General features: G+C 47.4%; 1 protein-coding gene across 7 annotated transcripts in view; it reads left to right on the top strand.

Annotated features, from left to right (window-relative positions):
- SLC20A2 (solute carrier family 20 member 2) overlaps positions 1–19,236 on the top strand; it is a 117,457-nt gene extending 98,221 nt beyond the window's left edge. For all 7 annotated transcript variants that reach the window (XM_047771774.1, XM_047771778.1, XM_047771776.1 and 4 more), the window contains 5 exons: positions 4,489–4,692; positions 6,195–6,765; positions 11,155–11,340; positions 12,260–12,344; positions 17,832–19,236. In XM_047771774.1, the coding sequence (XP_047627730.1) occupies positions 4,489–4,692; positions 6,195–6,765; positions 11,155–11,340; positions 12,260–12,344; positions 17,832–17,996 (1,211 nt within the window). In that variant the 3' untranslated portion in view covers positions 17,997–19,236. The remainder of the gene's footprint in view (positions 1–4,488; positions 4,693–6,194; positions 6,766–11,154; positions 11,341–12,259; positions 12,345–17,831) is intronic.
- The last annotated feature ends 1,958 nt before the right edge of the window (positions 19,237–21,194 follow it).

Raw genomic sequence — 21,194 nt, forward strand, 5'->3', positions numbered from 1 at the left:
GACTCAAGTTCGATCCCTGGCTTCCCTCAGTGGGCTAAAGGATCTGGCTGTGGTGTAGGTCGCAGACATGGCTCAGATCTGGCGTTGCTGTGGCTGTGGCCTAGGCAGGCTGGCAGCTATAGCTCCAGTTCGACCCCTAGCCTAGGAACTTCCATATGCCGTGGGTGCAGCCCTAGAAAAAAATTTACTTTTGGCTTCAGAGTGTGTCTTAACAATCATATTTTCATATGAATATGGATGAATTTTAAAACCCATTATTTCTCACAGTTCCCATCATGGCTTAGTTGTTAACAAACCTGACTAGTATCCATGAGGACAAGGGTTCCATCCCTGGCTTTGCTCAGTGGGTTAAGGTTCCAGTGTTGCCATGAGCTGTGGTGTAGGTCACAGACGAGGCTTGGATCCCCAGTTGCTTTGGCTGTGGTGTAGGCCAGCAGCCATAGCTCTGATTCAACCCTTGGCCTGGGAATCTCCATATGCTGCAGGTGCGGCCCTAAAAAGGCAAAAGCCAAAAAAAAAAGAAAGAAAGAAAACCCATTATTTCAAAGAGGCGCAAAGCAAATGAGGAGACATACCATGCTCATGAGCAGAAAGACTCAATACCATAGACATATCAGTTCTTTGCAAATCAATCTATAGATTTAACACAGTTCAAATAAAAATCCTAGCAGGGTATCTTGTAACATTTTGTCTAAATGACAAGTCACTTTTCAAATTTATATGGAGAGGTAAAGGAACTAGAATAGCCAAAATAATTCTGAAAAAGAGTCAAACTGGAAGACCTAAACTGCTGGGCTTTAAGGAGGGCAAAAAAGCTACAGGACAGTGTGAAATTAGTGAGAAGACAGACACCCGGATTAACAGAACAGCATGCAGAAGCAGACCCACAAATATGGCCAGTCGATTTTCTACAAAAGACAAAATCAGTTCAGTGAAGGAAAATAATCTTTCCCATAAGTGGTACTGGAACGATTGAACATCGAATGCTAAAAAAGGAACCTTAGCCTAAATATTATGCCTTGTAAAAAAATTAACTCAAGATGCATCAAAAAATTATATAATAATATAGCAAAAATCTTAAATGTACCATAGATATAAATATAAAATAAAAAACTGTAAGACTTTTAGGGGAAAAAGTGGTAAAACTTCTGAGACCTTGGGTAAAGCAAAGATATTTAGATCTGATATCAAAAGCACAATTCACAGGAGTTCTCTCATAGCACAGCAGATTAAGAATCTGGCCTGTCACTGCAGTGGCTCAGGTCATTGCTGTGACGTGGGTTTGATCCTTGGCCCAGAAACTTCTACATGCCACAGGCATGGCCAAAAACAAACAAACAAAAAACAATAGCAACACACAATTCATAAAGGAAGTTGGTAAATTGCACTTCATCAAAATTAGAAATAATTGCTCTGTGAGAAACACTATTAAGAGAATTTGAGAAGACAAGCTACAGACTGGGAGGAAGTGTCTGCAAATCCTGACAAAGGACTTGTATTCAGAATACATTTTAAAAAAAACCAGAAAACAACCCAGTTAAGGAGATCCTGTTGTGGCCTAGTGGTAACGAACCCGACTAGTATCCATGAGGAGGTGGGTTCAGTCCCTGGCCTCGCACAGTGGGTTAAAGATCTGGTGTTGCTGTGAACTGTGGTATAAGTCACAGATGGGGTTTGGATACTGTGTTGCTGTGGCTGTGGTGCAGGCCAGCAGCTGCAGCTCCAAATGGATCACTAACCTGGGAACTTCCACATGCCACATGTGTGGTCCTAAAAAAAGAAAAAAAGAAAACAACCCAGTTAAAAAATGAGGAAAATTTTGTGGGGTTTTTTGTTGTTTGTTTTTTGTCTTTTTAGGAGCACCCCAGGCATGTAATGGGTCCCAGGCTAGGGGTTGAATCGTGAATTGGAGCTGCAGCCCCTGGCCTGTGCCACAGCCACAGCAAAACTGGTTCCGTAACCTACTGAGCAAGGCCAGAGATTGAACCTGCATCCTCATGGATACTAGTCAGATTCTTTTCCACTGAGCCACAACAGGAACTCCAAAACTGGGGAAAAATTTGAACAGGCACTTCACCAAAAGATATATGAATGGCATATATATAAATAGAGAGAGAGACCTATGAAAAGGTATTCAGCATAACTGGCCATCAGGGGAATGCAAATTAAAATCACAGTGAGATATCAGCACATACCTATTTGAATGGCCTTTTTAAAAAAAGGACATGGAGTTTTTGTGGCTCAGCAAATTAAGAACCCGACATTGTCTCCGAGAGGATGCAGGTTTGATCCCTGGCCTCACTCAGTGGGCTAAGGATCCAGTGTTGCCACAAGCTGTGGCATAGGTGCCAGCTGCAGCGCCAGTTGAACCCCTGACCCGGGAACATATGCCACAGGTATGGCCCTAAAAAGAACAAAGAAAAAAAATGTTAAAAGGACAGTATAAGTGCTGATGAGGCTGCGAAGAGGAGGAAATGCTCCTGCACCCCTGATGGGAATGCAGAATGGTACCACCGCCCCTCAGGAAACGGTTTGGTGGTTTCTTTTCAGATCGAATATACACTTACCCGCTTCTAGGCATTTTACCCTAGAGCGATGCACATTCAAATTCACACAAAAGTCTGGATGTGAATGTTTATAGCAGCTTGATTTGCAGCCACCAAAAACTAGAAACAGGAGTTCCCTGGTGGCTTAGCAGGCGAAGGATCCGGCATTGTCACTGCTGTGGCACGGGTTCGATCCCTGGGCCAGGAATTTGTGCATGCTGCTCAGCCAGAACAAAAGTGTTATTATAGTCTCTTACAGATGTTATCTTTTCTCATCTAGATTGTAAGCAACTGAGGTCAGAGATCTGTATGTACATTTTTTTTGTTCCTTGTGGTACAGGAAAGAAATTTAGGTTTTTTTTTTTTTTTTAATTTTGTCTTTTTGCCAATTCTCGGGCCACTCCCGAGGCATATGGAGGTTCCCAGGCTAGGGGTTGAATCGGAGCTGTAGGCACCAGCCTACGCCGCAGCCACAGCAACGAGGGGATCCGAGCTGCGTCTGCAACCTACACCACAGCTCACGGCAACACTGGATCCTTAACCCACTGAGCAAGGCCAGGGATCAAACCCGCAACCTCATGGTTCCTAGTCGGATTCGTTAACCACTGAGCCATGATGGGAACTCCAGAAATTTAGTTTTTAAAAAACCTCTATCTTATTATATCTGACCAGGTAAATGTAGAGAGAGAGGTGACCTGTGAATGTATCCAGGGGAGGAGCTGGATAAGACTGTTTCCATTTCAGTTGGGTAGGTAAGAGCTTAGACATTTGTTCAGGGAAATGTGGGAAGCAGGAAGGTCATTACGTCAGCAGTACCACATACCAGATTCGGTTGGCAAGGATGGTCTCCAGGCATTCCCATTACTGCTCAGCAGGTAAAGAACCTAGTCTCTCTGAGGATGCAGGTTCGATCCCTAGCCTTGCTCAGTGGGTTAAGAGTGGCATAGGTCACACACGGCTCAGATCTGGCATTGCTGTGGCTGTGGTGTAGGCTGGCAGCTGCAGCTCTGATACTGGGGAACTTCCATAGGCTGCAGGTGCAGGCATAAAAAGAAAAAAATAAAAATAAAATAGGTGTTGTTTCTAAAAATGATGAAAAATAAGAAATTCAAAATATTGGGAGTTCCCGTTGTGGCGCAGTGGTTAATGAATCTGACTAGGAACCATGAGGTTGCGGGTTCGATCCCTGCCCTTGCTCAGTGGGTTAACAATCTGGCGTTGCCATGAGCTGTGGTGTAGTTCACAGATGTGGCTCGGATCCCAAGTTGCTGTGGCTCTGGCGTAGGCTGGCAGCTATAGCTCTGATTCGGCCCCTAGCCTGGGAACCTCCATATGCCGCAGGGGTGGCCCAAGAAATGGCAAAAAAAAAAAAAAAAAAAAAAAAGACTGCTTTCCAGCTTCAGAACCACTTTTGAAAAAACTCCTGGTTTCTTTTTAAAGTAAAGAATTTTTCAGAGTAAGGAGACTCTGTTCCTTTTGAGGAAAATTATTTACTTGTTTCCTAAGATTTGATAACCCAAAGAAATCTGAGACCAGTCATTTATTGCAAAGAAGAAAACCAGACAGACTACAACAGTATCTATGAAGACAAAGAGGATAAACAGTTCAGTGATTCAGAGGTTTAGGAAGACAGAAGGCCGGTCTGGATGGTTGTAGAATTTACAGAATGATCACCTGGGCCATCAGAGCTAATCCTCTTCTTTTTGTTGGTTTTGGATGCGACAACTCAGGCCTAAGCCTCCGCCTCTCCCTCAGTAGCTGAGTTTTTCTAGCCTGTATTTCCCCGATAATTGACTGAATTCTCCACTTTATTTTCTCTATTTTTTTTTTTTTTTAGTTCCCCAAGTAAGTACCAAAGTATCAAGATAAGTATTTATATACTCATTGGTCAATAACAAGACTTCTCTTCCAAGTTTCCCAATTATGACGCTATTTTCTCCAGGCAAATTACAAAAAGAAGGTGCTTTATCGCGGATCTCTGATGAAAGCCTGAATAAAATCCAGGAAGTAGAATCCCCAGTATTTAAAGAGCTACCAGGTGCCAAGGCTAATGACGACAGCACCGTACCCCTCACAGGGTCGGCCGCAGAGCCGCCTGTGACATCGGAAGGCACAGCAGTGGGACACCACCCTCGGGCCACCTACGGTAAGACACCCCCACCCCGGGGGGCTGAGGTTGGCCTGGGGTGGAGGGTGGCTCCTGGGGGCCAGCCAGCCTGCAGGTGGCAGTGAGGTCCCAGGGCACACAAGTGTCCCCCAGGTGACGCTTTGAGAAAACCCAGGGGCTGAAGAGGCGTCAGGAGACCCGTCACGGAGCATGCTTTTCCTCCCAGAGCCATTTAGATACAGTCTCCCAGCAGGGCCCCAGCTACCCTCTGCATCCCAGCCCCTCACCCACATCTTTCATGTGCACAAGGTTGGTTTCTCCAGCTTCACACCAACCCATCCTCCTGGAATGTGCAGAGACAAAGCTAACATTGGAACTGGGGAGGTGGTTCCACTAGAGAATCTCAGAAACCATCAGGAGCATCCCGGTGGGGGCAGGGTGCGGTGGCTCTTTGTCCCACCGCATTTGTGGGCAGTGAAGGGCGGGCATCATTCCCAGCCAGACCGGCCTATCTCCCTGCAAGGGCGCTGGTACCACTCGCCAGGGCTGCCCTCTCCAACTTGGCCAAAGAAAGCAAATGAACTTAGCCCACTGATCTGACAGAAGCGCCTTTGACTGTCCAGACTGGCACCCAAAGTGTGGACCTCATGGAGAACTGGGCTATGTCCCTCTTGCATGAAGTTTTTGTAAAATAAGCTCCTTACAAGGAGTCTCCTTCTGCTGGTTCCTAGAAAAGGACAGAGTATTACGGTAATTTCTGGAAGACATGTTTTAGAACTCAACATCACTTTTTAACTACTACATGACTAGTTTTATGCTTTGTTGTATGTTTCCAAGTTTCCCTTTTTATTTTAACCATCTGGAGTTCCCGTTATGACACAATAGGATGGGTGGTGTCTTTGGAGCACGGGAGCACAGGTTCGATACCCCGCCTTGCATTGTGGGTTCAGGATCTGGCATTGCCGCTGCTGCAGCATGGGTCACAATTGTGGCTCTAATGATAATAATAACTAGGACGTCCCATCATGGCTCAGTGGTTAACAAGCCTGACTAGTACCCATGAGTTCAATCCCAGGCCTCAAACAGTAGGTTAAGGATCCAGTGTTGTCATGAGCTGTGGTGTAGGTTGCAGATGCGGCTTGGATCTGGCATTGCTGTGGTGCTGGCCAACAGCTATAGCTCCAATTAGACCCTTAGCCTGGGAACCTCCATATGCTGCGGGTGCAGCTTTAAAAAGAGCAAATTATTAGTATTATTAGCCATATGGCAGGATCTTTTTTTTGGCTGCTCTGGGGTCATATGTAAGTTGCCTGGCTAGAGATCAAACTTGCACCATAGCAGCCACTTGAGCTGCTGCAATGACAACACAGGTCCTCAACTACTAGGCCACCAGGGAAATTCCCAAGTTTCCCTTTTTATTTTAAGCATATGGCAAGGCCTTAGCTTGGGAAGCCTCCCTGGGGGCAAAAGGTAGACGCACCTGTGACCCAGCCACCCAGAGTCCTGTGTGCTACATTCAGGCTGTCCCCATCCCCGTGCAGGCAGGGCGCTCTCCATGACGCATGGCGCCACCAGGTCACCCGTGTCCAATGGCACCTTTGGCTTCGATGGCTCGGCGCGGGGCGACAGCCATGTGTACCACACGGTGCACAAGGATTCAGGGCTCTACCAGGATCTGCTACACCGCATCCGCGATGAGCGGCCGGCACCCGACGGGGCCCCGCGGCTGCTGCGGCGCAACAACAGTTACACATGCTACACGGCGGCCATCTGCGGGTTGCCCGGCTTGGCCACGCGCCGCCCCGCGCCCAACGCGCCCGAGGACAGTGAGAAGCTGGTGGCCGATGCTGTGGCCTACTCCCGCCGGCGGCTGCGCTACGACAGCTACTCCAGCTACTGCAACGCCGTGGCCGAGGCCGAGATCGAGGCCGAGGAGGGCGGCGTGGAGGTCAAGCTGGCGGCCCCGCTGGCTGAGGCCGAGCGGCCGCGCGAGGACCCAGCAGATGAGGAGAAGGAGGAGAAGGACACGGCCGAGGTGCACCTGCTCTTCCACTTCCTGCAGGTCCTTACCGCCTGCTTCGGCTCCTTTGCCCACGGTGGCAACGACGTGAGGTCAGTAGCGCCCTTCACTGGGGGCTGCGGGGTGCGTGTTTCGGGGAGGCGGGGAGGGGCTGCAGTGAGAGGGAACGCCCCCTACAGGGCGGGGAAGGGCAGAGGAGGCGGGGAAGGGAAGGAGCCTTGGCGAGGGCGGGGTTGCAGGGCCCCCAGTGCTGGCCCTTGAACCATGGGGGTGTGAACCGCCCAGATCCGCTTCCACTGTATCGCCGACTCACAGATCTGTACATGAACTCAGTGGGGGGAGGTTTGTGTCAGTTTAGAGATGACAGCACACAGAATTGAAGGAGTTAGTGTGTTTGCCCTGATTCTCTCCACACCACCTCCGCTGTCCGCCCGGAGTTGAGTCGCCCCTCAGTTCCTTTTGTTCTTGAGGCAGAGAGAGAAGAACCCTCATTTTCTGCTGCACAGGGGGTGGTGCCCTAACTCCCAATTTATGCAAGGGTCAGCTGCGAATAAGTAGCTGGTGAAGTTGGCTAGAAGGTCATGGGTTGTGAGCCCCTGGGGGGTGCCCCGTGTTGGCCAGCTCTGCATCTCAGGCGGGGCGGGGGGGGGGGGGGGGGGGCTCTCTGAGTGAGGCCTGCAGGGGCTGGGGAAGCTTGCGGGAAGAGGGAACTGCAGCTGCAAAGGCCGAGGCAGGAGCATGCCTGCTGGTGTGTTCCAGGAAGAGCCACCAGCAAGAGCACGTCCACCATCAGGTCAGCAGGTTGTGGAAGCTGGGAACGTGTAACAAAATGTAGAATCGCTACTCTCTGCTTGCTGGCTGGGCAGCTCCAACCTAGTCCCTGATATTTCCCAAAGCCTGGGTGTGCCAGTCTGTACATGGGGTAAAACTACTACCAGCCACATGGGATTTCTGCAGAGAGTCACTGAGATGCTTTTTTTTCCTGGTGGCCAGCTCCACAGGACAGTGGAGAAGCTAGAGGATGAACATCCTTTTCATAGTTTTGAATTTTTTTGGACCGATTTCTCTTTGAGTCTGATGGATCATTGTTTTTGTTGTTGTTTTTTGTTTGTTTGTTTGTTTTTTCCCCATACACCTGCAGTGTATGGAAGTTCCCCAGTCAGGGATTGAATCTGAGCTGCAACTGTAGCAACACAGGCTCCTTTAACCCACTGCACCAGGCTGGGGATCAAACCTGCCCCTTGGCAGACCCCCAAGCTGCTGCAGTTGGGTTCTTAGCCCACTGAGCCACCGGGAACTCCTCAGCGAGTTGCTTTGTAAAATACGCTCAGGCCAGTGCTCCTCTCATGATCAGTATCTGTGCATTTTCACTATTGTTACCATTATCATGCGGGGCTGAAGTTTCTGTCCAAATCAGGAAAACGTGCCATTGTTACATTTTTTTATTGCCAGTTAAAAGATTCCATTTTGCGCTGTGGGTTTCCACACACTGTCTACCCACATTTCTGTTCTTTTCAAAAGAAGTCTTCCTGCCAGACAAGAAGCCCGGATATCTTAGGTTCTGCTCAGTGTCGTTTGGGTGTTACCATGTTATTTTATTTGGGGCACCATGTTTCATCTCACTTCTTTCTCATCGCAAATTCTTTATTGATGGCCTGGTACTGGCAAAGTGTTATGAATTGGGTCCCTGTCCTTTAGGATTTAAATTCCAGCTAAGGTGATAAGAGATATACACACATGGAAAAGTAACCACCCCAGCATAGCCTTTCAAGGCCAAAGGAAGAGTCTAGGCGAGAGCTCCTACAGGTGACCAGAGTTTCAAGCAGTTATTTGCCATTTGGGGGGTGGTTTTGAGGCTTTTGAGCTGGGATGTGATCTGATACAAACCAGGTTTTAGAAATAACAGTTTTACAGTGAAGAGGGGAGTTCTTTGTCACAAGAGGTTGTTAAGTTTGGACCAGGCCTCGGTATTGAACCACTGGTACTCTAATTCCTCTTCAAAACAGTCTTTTGCAGCCATAAGGGGTATCCTTCAAAGACAGGGAATCTGAAGCTCAGAATGAGACATTCTGGCCCAAGGTCACGCAACTGGAGAGAAGTAGACGTGGGGGCTGGCTCTTTGTGACTCATTCTGCACAGAGTGGAGGGTGGGCTGGCGGCTTCAGAAGCCTCACAAAGCCCACGAGGAGCCCGGCAGTTGCCACTCCATCCTAACGACCATGAAGACCAAACAGACTGAAAAATCAACAATGCTTCTTGGATCCAGAAGGGAGAGGAGAACACAGGACAGACCAGTGCCCTCAAGATTCAAGGGACAGACGGATGCAGGGAGTCCTGGAGGCGAGACACACAGTGGAAGCTGCCGTGAGGACTTGGAAATATGGGATGACAGGGGACCCATGGGAGGAGAGACCCCATGGTGTCGGAGTTTTAGTCCAGGGGCTCCTGCAGCTCCCCTCGGTGAGTATTGGGGAAGAAGAATCCCCTCCCGCTCCCATCCAGGGAGTGAAAGCATTTGGCAGAACAGGCCTGCCCTTGGGGGAAACCAGTTCACCAGAGCCCAGCCTGTGGGGAGATGACCATAGCCTCGAGGAGGCGAGGAAGGGAAATACACGCCACACTGCTCTAGCCTTCCACTTGGGAGAGGGAAGCACTCAACTCCAAGCAGCCTGTCCCATGTGAGCTGGAAGGAAAAACTGAGAAGCACTTGTGGAGTCCAGAGTCCAGAGGCACAGACTCACTGAAAGATGGAGACCTCATCAGAGGACCACAGAACTCCTTCTCCATCCCCAGACCCAACTACCATGTCACTAAGGGCCTGTGTATAGCTGTTCTATCACTAAGGACCTATTTGTAGCCATTCCTTTTACCCAGGACGTCATGTCTGGATAGAAGAAAAAGTTCCAAGACACACCAAAAGGCAAAAATACAATTTGAAGAGACGCAGCAAACATCTGAACCAGACATGGCAGGAATGTTGAAATCGTTAGACCAGGAACTTAAAACAATTAAAGTTCAAATGCTGAGGTCATTAATGGATAGAGCAGGCATCCATTAGATGGGCAAGGTGAGCAGAGAGAGGGAAGTCCTAAGAAAGGAGTTCCCGTTGTGGCTTAGTGGTAACAAACCTGACTATTATCTGTGAGGATGCAGGTTCAATCCCTGGCTTTGCTCAGAGGGTTAAGGAACCTGCACTGCTGTGAGGTACAATGTAAAATAGATTTGCCTCAGATCTGGCGTTGCTGTGGCTGCAATGTAGGCCGGCAGCTGCAGCTCTGATTTGACCCCTAGCCTGGGAACCTCCATATGCCTTGGATGTGGCCCTAAAAAGACAAAAGAATAAGAAATCCTAACAAAGAACCAAGGAGAGGAGTCCCCTTCATGACTCAGTGATTAACGAATCTGACTGGCATCCACAAGGACTTGGGTCGATCCCGGGCCTTGCTCAGGGGGTTAAGGATCTGGTGTTGCCGTGAGCTCTGGTGTAGGTTGCAGACTCAGCACTGATCTCGAATTGCTATGGCTGTGGTGTAGGCCCAGCAGCTGTAGCCCCCTGGCCTGGGAACCTCTATATGCCATGGGTGTGGACCTAAAATGACAAAAAGCAAAAAAAAAAAAAAGAAAAGAAAAAACCAAGGAGAAATGCTAGAGGTCAGGGACACTAATAGAAATGAAGGATGCTTTTGATGGGGTCATTAGTAGACTGGACCCAGCTGAGGAAGGAATCTGAGCTTGAGGATGTCTCAGTAGAATCACTGAAAACCAAAAAGCAGAGGAAACAAAGATCGAAAAAAATACAGAACAGAACATCCAAGGACTATGGGACAATGACAGAAGGTGTTGCATATGCATAGTAAGACCAGAAGGAGAATAAAGAGAGGAAGGAACAAGAAGACTGGCAACAGTAAAGACTGAGAATTTCCCCAAAATTAATGTCAGACATCAACCACAGATCCAAGAAGCTCAGGGAACACCAAGCAGGATCAATACCAAAAAAGTACACTTAGGAGTTCCCGTCATGGCTCAGTGGTTAACAAATCTGACTAGGAACCATGAGGTTGTGGGTTCGATCCCTGGCCTCGCTCAGTGGGTTAAGGATCCAGCATTGCCGTGAGCTGTGGTATAGGTCGCAGACGTGGCCCAGATCCCATGTTGCTTTGGCTGTGGTGTATGTAGGCTGGCAGCTACAGCTCCGATTGGACCCCTAGCCTGGGAACCTCTATATGCCGAGGGTGTGACCCTAAAAAGGCAAAAGACAAAAAAATAAGAACAGTTAAAACGGTAAGTTTTCTGGTTTTTCTACAACCAAAGAAATTACTAAATCATTTTTATCACCCGCGGATGTATGTATAGGCAGGCCACAAATGCAGTAAGATGGGCTGTTCCGGTTTCTGAGACCTCACTGTATGTTGTGTACATACACTGTTTCCATGTATGTGCAGTGCTTGCAGAGTTAACCTTTGTTTGTTTGTGCTTCCCAGTAATGCCATTGGTCCTCTGGTAGCTTTGTGGCTGATTTATGAACAAGGTGCAGTCCTGCAGGAAGCAGCGACTCCTGTCTGGCTGCTGTTTTACGGAGGGGTTGGAATTTGCACAGGCCTCTGGGTTTGGGGCAGAAGAGTGATCCAGACCATGGGGAAAGATCTCACCCCCATCACACCGTCCAGGTATGCAGCGGGGTGGGTGGGTCTGCGTGGGGGGGGGGGGGGCGGGCAGGGGAGTCAGGGGCCCCGGTGCCAGCAGAGCAGACAGCCCTTGCTTGCCATCCTCATCCAGCCCCCACCCACGGTGGCACTGGTGGGAGGGATGGAACTGGAGGGAGAAGCAGGAAGGGAAGAGAAAAAGCAGATACCCCCGCAGCCCCCATTCCACTCCCACTGGTGGGTCTTACCCAGCCTGCGGAATCCTCTGCTCACCAGCTCCACCTGCTGGTTGGAAGCAGCACTCACCCACAGCCCTCTGAGGTCACTCTGCTTCCTGGGGCTCAGGCGGTGGTGCCCCTGCCAGGGGGGTGGGTCTGGAGACTCTCCCACACGGTTTTCTGTGGTCCTTCTAGTGTGTAGCCTTTAGAGATGAGAGGGGTTGAACAATACATTGGCAAGAGAACTTTCCGAATGGAACTGAGACTCGAAACTACCTGTTTATTGTAAGAACTCTTTTCCCGCTTGAAATTCATTTTGATGAAAGATTCCCTTAGAAGGTTGATTTGAAGAAAAATGAGTAATCTGGGGACAAAATTCACTCTTTTATAGTAAGTACATATTTTTTAAATGAGAGCGCAATTTTTCTTGTGTCACTTGAGAAGTGAATTGCCCAGCTTTTGCACAGTAGGAATTTCTGACCCACTTCTACTGAGTGTGGTTTTTGAAAACATCCCCGGAAAGCAAGGATATTTAGGGCTGTAATCAGCACGGTGCCAAGTCTTAGTGGGAATTGTTGCCATTGTGCAGCAGTTTCTTGTTCAGTTGATGTCATCTGGCCCTGTCAGCAGTCCACCCACAGAATGTTCTGGTGAGACTTGGGCCCCTGGGGGTCAGCGAGCCCCACAGAGGGCGCCTGTGACAGGTCTCCTGTCTCCCTCCGCAGCGGCTTCACCATTGAGCTGGCCTCGGCGTTCACGGTGGTGATCGCCTCCAACATCGGGCTCCCCGTCAGCACCACGCACTGCAAGGTAGGCGGGGCCAGTGCGTCTTTCTCGGGTCTCCAGGCCCTGCATGTGGCTGTGGGTGGAAAGGTCATTGCAGGGTCTGCTGGGTGGCATCTGCCTCCTCAGGGTCCCTTGGGCCCTTCCCACTCAGGCGGGGTCCCCCCAACTGCAGACTGGCTCCTCCATGGTCACTCCTTCCCTGTCTTGCTTTCATTGGTGTGCTTTACATTGAAGTCATGAGTCCACCAACTGTGTCTGTAGGCTTGGTGGGGGCACCTGCTGCAGGGGCCAGGGAGTTGACAGGGGGGACAGATGTAAACAGAAATCATCTCCATGGAATCATAAGGCTGGGTTGTTTCAGTTCTCTTTTCTGTGGTGGTCAAAGGGACTCTAGGGAGTTCCAGTCATGGTGCAGCAGAAACGAATCTGATTCGGGTCCATGAGGATGCAGGTTTGATACCTGGCCTTGCCATTGCTGTGAGCTGTGGTGTAGGTCGCAAATGCAGCTTGGATCTGGCGTTGCTGTGGCTCTGGTGTAGGCCGGCGGCTACGGCAGCGATTAGACCCGGAGCCTGGGAACCTCCATATGTGGCGCAAGCAGCCCTAGAAAAGACAAAAAGACAAAAAGGGGGGGGGGAATAGACTCTTTGAGGCTCAGGGAGTTAGCCAAGGCCCCCCAGGGTGGGCCAGACTGGAACTGGGGTCTGATTACCAGGGCTGCCCAGCATCTGGAGGGAATTCTAAAGTATCTCCAGTGGGCCTCCTGTATACACACACACCCGCTGCGGATTTTCCAAGGTTCATTCATTCATATTATTCAAGAAAAACTTACTTGTTCCTGCTATGTGTGAGGCACTGTTCTGGGCACCAGGGGTAGCACAGCAGCCAAGACAGAGTCGGCCATCTCCATTTACACACAGTTTAAAAACTCCAGACTAGTGTGTGTGTAAACAAGCACCACTGAAAGTGAAAGGCTTTTATACAAAGGAATGGAACAATGCATTTGCAGCAACATGGATGGACCTAGAGATGATCATACCAAGTGATGACAGAGAAAGACAAATACCATATGATATGACTTATATGTGGAATCCAGAAAATAACACAGATGAATTTATTTATAAAACAGAAACAGATTCACCGTCACAGACAACAGACTTATAGTTACCAAAGGGGAAGAGGGGGGAGGGATGAATTAGGAGTATGGAATTAACAGATACACACTACTGTATATAAAATAGATAAACAAGGACCAACTGTATATATAGCACAGGGAACTATATTCAGTATCTTGTAATAACCTAAAATGGAAAAGAATCTGAAACAACTATATATATATATATATATATATATATATATATATATAACTGAATCCCTTTGCTGTGCACCTGAAACTAACACAAATTGTAACTCAGCTATACTTCAGTAATAAATACGTACATTCAAATAGGACCACTAGCCTTTCTAGGCTTCAGTTCTAATCTGGAGGATGAAAGGGCTGCCTAGACTATTTGTAATAGTCGGTTTTATATAGGGAGTTCGAGTCATGGCTCAGTGGTTAACAAATCCGACTAGGAACCATGAGGTTGTGGGTTCCATCGCTGGCCTTGCTCAGTGGGTTAAGGATCCGCCGTTGCTGTGAGCTGTGGTGTAGGTTGCAGATGCAGTTCGGATCCTGCGTTGCTGTGGCTCTGGCGTAGGCTGGTGGCTACAGCTCCAATTGGACCCCTAGCCTGGGAACCTCCATGTGTGGGGGGAGGCGGCCCTAGAAAAGGCAAAAAGACAAAAGAAAAAAAATAGGTTTTATATATTTCACAATATTTTATGATTTTTAAGAATTTAACTGCCTATCTGAAACTAATATAAGTCAGCTCTACTCCAATAAAGAAAAAAAACAGAAAAAATATGAAAGGCTTAGTGCTTCAAATATATTTCACTGGGCAGTGTTTCCAGGAGTGTTTTGAATGACCAGCTGACAGAGCTGGGCTCTGTAGTGGGAGAATCACTGGAAAGAGGGTTTGTTGTTGCTGCCGCTTTCCTATTTTTTCCCTTTTTACTACAACATATAGAAAAGAACCAATTCCCATACATTTTTATTGTAAAAGTCACCTCCACTGACGGAGCTTAGACAGAGTACCAGGCTCTGTGTTGAATGCCATTTAATCCCCATAGCAACCCTGTGATTTTGGTGCTGTTACTCCCAGTTTACAGATGAGAAAAACTGAGGCTTCCAGAGTTAGGTCACTTTCCTAGGATCATATATTTAGTGTGATGGAGCCAGGATTCAAACCTACATCTCTCACCCTGTACCTCCTCATTTCATCCTAGTCATCATAACCGTGGTAGCAAACCACAAGTGTTCTCTGCTGGGCACCGTTGCCAGTGCACCATCAGTATGAACTCATTTAATCTTCCTAAGAGCCTTTCAGGATGAACACTACTACCCATTTTTACCAGTGAGGAAACTGAACCAGTGAGGAAACAAGCACAGAGAGGTTAAGTAACTTGCCCGAGATCACACAGCTAGGGAGGGGTTGGTGAGGCCCAGAGCCAGGCTCTCCTGCACTCTGTCAATGCACCTCCTACCTTTCATTCATTGTTATTTTTCTAATTTCAGTTATTTAAAAATTACAGAAGTAGCAGTTCCCACTCTGGCGCAAATGGGTTAAGGATCCAACATTGCCAGCAGCTGTGGCATAGGTCACAGGTCCTGCTCAGATTTGATCCCTGACCTGGGAATTTCCGTATGTGGCCAAAAAAAATAATTACAGAAGCAGCACATGTTCACTGAAATGTTTCAGACAAGACAAAGCCACATGTCTTAGCCCACCTCATCTTCAGCACACTGTGACCTGGGGGAGCAGAGAGGAAACCGCATCACTAAATATATTCCTTCCTGGAGTTCCCATTGTGGCGCAGCAGAAATGAACCCGACTAGTATCCATGAAGATTCAGGTTCAGTCCCCACCCTTGCTCAGCAGGTCGGGGATCTGGGTTTGCCGTGAGCTCTGGTGTAGGTTGCAGACGCAGCTTGGAACCTGCGTTGTTGTGGCTGTGGTGTAGGCCAGCAGCTACAGCTATCATTGGACCATTAGCCAGGGAACCTCCATATGCCGCAGGTATGGCCCTAAAAAAAAAGGAAATGTATTTTTTCCCAAGGAAATGGCTTTGACCTTCTTCTCTGTGGGTAGAAGTGGCCTTAGTTGCTTTACAGTGTTGTGTCAGTCTCTGCTGTACAACAAAGTGACTCATCCTTTTTGTAGATGCTCTTTTCCATCATGGTCTATCCCAGGAGACTGGATATAGTTCCCTGTTCTGTACAGCAGGACCTCACTGCTTACCCATTCCAAATGGAATAGTTTGCATCCACTAACCCCAGACTCCCTGTCCATCCTACCCACTCCCTCCTTCAGGATATTTTTTAAATGCTCCCTATAACTAATAATCCCTCTCAGGAAATATTATTTTTAAAGCCTAAATATAAGCTACATGAGTAAATGTATTAAACATGAAATTATTTCTAAGAGAGAATTGGAAATGGTTAAACAAATTAAGGTACATTTACGAGTTTATGTGCCATTTTACCTGATAATCACAAAGGCTGTGAGCACTATGGGAAAATGCTCATAATATGTTAATTCTCTCGAAGGAAATTGTAGTGTACCCTACTGTTTACAAATAAAGGAAAATGTAAATATGACAGTAGTGTTTTCTGGGTAATTGTCCACCCTTCCTATTACATAAACTTGCTGTAACAGGATTATATTATCTTTTTGTTTTGAAGGGAAGTGTTTTAGGACAGGAACTTGAGCCCATTGTTTATGGGGAGCCCAGCACAGCTGAAGTGCCCTGAAGCAGGATAATGACAGGAGAGTTTCATCTCAGAAGCTAATGTTAGTGGAACTTCCCGGGTAGCGCAGAGGGCTTAAGGATCCCGCGTTGTCACTGCTGTGGGCTGGGCTCGGTCCCTGGCCTGGGAACTTCCACAGGCCCCAGGTGCAGCCAGAAAAATAATAATAATGTCAAGTACTGGATTTTATTTTATTCTCTTGGCCCCAGAAAAGACCCCAGTTGCTATTTGAATGTTGTTGGCCAGTGCTGACTTCACTGAGTCATCAGAGAAAAGCCTGTTTCATGGAGATCTTCAAGGGCCACCTCACAGCGGCCAAGACCCCTTCTTGGGGTCTCTGAGCTTCACCAGAACCTGAGATGTGAGATGTTTCAGGCTTTATACTTTTGTTGTTTTGTGTTTTTTTAATTTTACTGTATGATTTACAGTGTTGTCTTAGTTTCAGGTGTACAGCACAGTGATTCAGATATACATAGACATATATCAGTTCTTTTTCAGATTCTTTCCCCATGTAGGTTATGGCAGAATACTGGGTAGAGTTCCCTGTGCTCTACAGGAGGACCTTGTTGGTTATGTCTTATATATAGTAGTGTGTATAAGTTAATATGCTTTTTACTTTATGATTTCCATTTTCAGATGTTTAAAGTTGTGGGGATTTTATCTTCCTTTGTTACTTTTCAACAAATCATAAAATGAACTGCAAGTGTTTAGAAAAATATTTGAATCGGTGTTAGCATTCTGATTGCGAGTTATTTTTATCATTTTGTGAGGCATGATTGACAACCATTTAGATCCAGTAGTACTCAATGTTCTATTTGATTATATTTTTTTAAATCAGCTGAAAGACAAGGACTACAGGGTAGGCGGAGATAGTGGAGAAAAAAAATCAAGAGGCCCCAGTTCTTGCTCTCTGCTGCCATGATTTGCGGGCTCCTCGTGCCCCTAAACTCTCCAGTGATGTTTTATCCTCTGCGAGATGAGCAGCATGGATGGATTACAGATCGCGGCTGCCTCCAGCTCCAGCATTCGATGACGCTGTTGCTGTAAGAGAAGGCTGCATCAGTGCAGTTTCATTCTGTTACTGCCAGTAGGTTCACTTCTGTAGTAGGCGGTATCCTGCCTAGGGTGCATTTAAGACAGGGGCATTCAGCACTAGTCCAGAGTGCAGAGGAATGGGAAACATTTCACTGACTAAGCTCCCACTCGGGCGGAACAGAATACAGGTGGAAAAGTGCATCAGAACTGTGTTTTGGAGTTCCCATGATGGTGCAGCGGAAACAGATCTGACTAGGAACCATGAGGTTGCGGGTTTGATCCCTGGCCTGGCTCAGTGGATTAAGGATCCGGTGTTGCTGTGAGCTATGGTGTAGGCTGGCAGCTGTAGCTCTGATTTGTCCCCTAGCCTGGGAACCTCCATATGCCAAAGGAGCAGCCCTAAAGAGAAAAAAAAAAAAAAAAAAACCAACTGTGTTCTGAATAGAATAATCCTAAAATAATTACATCTAAAAATACTTTAAAAGCTTTCAACGAGTTTAGGGGGAAGAATTGGTCATTCTGTACTGGGGCTTATTTCTGGGTTAGCACTGGTTGAATGCAGGTCTTGTGTCTCACCTTTCAACGTGTGGGCCTCTGTTGACTCTGAGCCGCTCATGCTTCTGCAGGTGGGCTCTGTGGTGGCCGTGGGCTGGATCCGCTCGCGGAAGGCCGTGGACTGGCGCCTCTTCCGGAACATCTTCGTGGCTTGGTTCGTGACCGTGCCCGTGGCGGGGCTGTTCAGTGCTGCTATCATGGCCCTCCTCATGTACGGGATCCTTCCGTTCGTGTGAGGGTCTGCGGTGGGTGCAGGGGAGGCGTGTGCCCGCCCTCGCACATGCACTTCCCGTGCAGGATGTCCCACACCACACTACTGTCACCCAGGCGTGGCGTCACCCTCCAGCTCACTTAACTACTGTACATAACAGTGTGCATTAAATTGGTATCGTGGTGATGTAACATGGTGCGGTTACTTATATATTAAATATATATTGTATACATATGATGATAGGTAGTCTTATTAGTTCAAACGTAGTCAAAATGGGAGTGGAGATACTTGCCTAGAATTCAATAGTCAGCAAATCTCTGTACATACTGGTTTCTGTGGCCGATTTTAAGAACCTTTTAAAAGAAAAGTGTGGATTGGAAAATGGTCTTTTTCCCACTTACTATACGGTAACATAAGTGAGGTGCGGGATGGGCGGTACACATTTGGGACGGTGTGCGTATGTCCGTATGCTCTTGAATATACTGGAACAGGAGTTCACAAGTGCTTTCACTGAAGAATTTGTTCATATACTGTGTATGGATTCTGTAATATACCATAATGGCTTCTGTAAATACTTAAAACTGTAATTTTTTAATGGTGTTCTTCCCTTATACTTTTTTGATCAGAGAATTTTGGAAAGTACCAAAGAAGTGGGGGAATAGTTTGCCAGTATTATATTTTCATATTGTTTGTCTCCCCTTCTCACTGACCCTACCGTTAACCTGGGATGTAGCAAGACCACCATGCTCCCACCTGCCCTGGAGCAGGGTGTGTGGCGAGGCACCAGCCCCCCACCCCATCACGTCCCCCGACCCCCACCACTGCTGCCGCATGCCAGATCCTGGCCCTGTGTTGTTGTCGGTGTAGAGACTGTACAGGCGCAAGGATGCGTGATCAAGCACTACATGTCAAGTCCAGTTTAGATGTTCGTCCCTCTTCTCCCCTGAAGCCTGAAGAATGGAGCTCCAGCCTCAAACACTGAGGCATGTGCTTGACATTCTAGAAACTCAGGGGTGGGGAGGGATGAACTGTTAGGCAACACACTGGATCTGAGGCCTTTACTGAGCTGAACATCCTGACGCTCTACTGTTGTCTCATTGGATTCTTCTTTTTTGATAGCGGGAGGAAGTGTGACTAATGCTAGAGCCTGAAACTATGGAAATGCTGCTAAAATTTTTATATTGACAAACATTTTCTCGGTACTTCATTGTGATTTTTCATTAATCAACCACATTAAATTTATAATAAAAAAATGCCCCTCAAAAGTTTGCCTCCGAAGTCTTTTTCTAAACACCTAAATATAATGCCTTTGATTTAGAGTTTCCACAAAAATAAAAGCTCTACAATTTGTTTACTTCTATTTTTCAAATGCCTTTTCCCCCTTATTTTACTACTGTTACACATTTGGACAGAAAATACTTGAGCGACAAAAAGGAAAGAATGACCCACACAGCCCGGAGTCCCTAAATCCCTGCTGTTCACACACACACTGGCCCTTCGGTGATGAGCTGCCTGCCATGAGGGCTTGTCCCGATGGGACCTTTTAAAGGCACCATCACACTATGTGTTCAGCCTTCCCAGGTCACTCTTCAGTCAGCCAGACTCAGTGGGGTGAGCTGGTGGCCCACACGTCCAGGGCTGAGCATCCGGCAGGAATGCATAATCCATCTCTCCTTGGCTTAAGCAGCCAGAACACAACACAGTAAGAATACAGCTCCTTGGAGCATCCGGAGCTTCAGAAGGTAATTCCTCCAGCCTCTGGGCAGGGGCCATGTGCTCCTTCTCCTGCCAGAGCTGGGAAGGTTAAGAGGGCTGGCCAGGTGTAAAGAAACCTCTCCACAAAGAAATCTGCCCTCTCTGATTTTGAAGATGGCAAACAGTATGACACAGTGCTGGTTTGCAAGCTGTGTCCTAGGGAAAGGTCCACCACCTCAGCCCTGGCAGCCAGGGTGACAGAGGCCTAGGAGGTGAAGTGGGGCAAAGGTCACACCCATTGTGGGCCCTTAACGACTGTCCAGGGTCACTTCAAGACTAAAGACACAGACTGAAGTGAGGGGATGGAGAGTCATTCCATACAAACGGAAACAGATAGAAAGCCAGACAAGGCAGTAATAAAAAAAGTAATTAATTAATTAATTAATTAAAAAAAAAGAAAGCCAGACAAGGGAATACTTAGACCAGTCAAAACATAGTTTAAAACAGACTGTAGCAAAAAAAGAAAAAAAAAAAAAAAGGCAAGGACATTACATAATAATCAAGGGATTAATCCAAGATCAATCTAAGAAGATAAAACAATTGTAAATATAGGAGTTCCCTTCGTGGCGCAGTGGTTAACGAATCCGACTAGGAACCATGAGGTTGCAGGTTGGGCCCCTGGCCTTGCTCAGTGGGTTAAGGGTCCGGCGTTGCCATGAGCTGTGGTGTAGGTTGCAGATGCGGCTCGGATCCTGCATTGCTGTGGCTCTGGTATAGGCCGGTGGCTATGGCTCCAATTGGACCCCTAGCCTGGGAATCTCCATTTGCCGTGGAAGCAGCCCTAGAAAAGGCAAAAAGACAAAAAACAAACAAACAAAAAAATAATTGTAAATATAGATGTACCCAGCATGGGAGACCTGTATACATAGTGCCAACAAATATTAACAGACACAAAGGGAGAACGGTCACAATATTAGTGGGGAATTTAACACCTAACTTATATCAATTGACAGATCATCCAGACAGAAAGTCAACACAGAAACTTCAGGCCTGTCTATCCACTGCCCTTTACATAGATATATATACACATACACATATACATACATACATATATATATGACATGGTATCCCAAAGTAGCTTAATAACATTTTCAAGTACACATGTAACAATCTTCAGGGTAGACCACAGAGGCCCAAGTCAATCCATGATAAGTTTAGGAAAACTGAAATCACAGTCAAGCATCTTTTCCAATCGCAACACTATGAGATTAGTCAATGATTATGCAATGTGCAGATAGCCATGACAGCTGCCCCCTCCCCACCTCAGTTATCTGATGGGATGACCTTCCTTCCCCTCCCCACGAGGGCAGAGGCGGGGGCCCCTCGGAGGGAAGAGGACACTGGTAGACAGTCCTTTGAGTTAATCAGCTTCTTCCTCTAAAAATGCAAACACTCCTCGGACAAGGGATCCTCCTGGGAACCAGGCATCACTCTGCTGTGCAAGAGACAGGGAAGAGGGCCTGGGGAC

This window comes from Phacochoerus africanus, chromosome 3 (genome assembly GCF_016906955.1).
Source record: "Phacochoerus africanus isolate WHEZ1 chromosome 3, ROS_Pafr_v1, whole genome shotgun sequence".
NCBI lineage: Eukaryota > Metazoa > Chordata > Mammalia > Artiodactyla > Suidae > Phacochoerus > Phacochoerus africanus.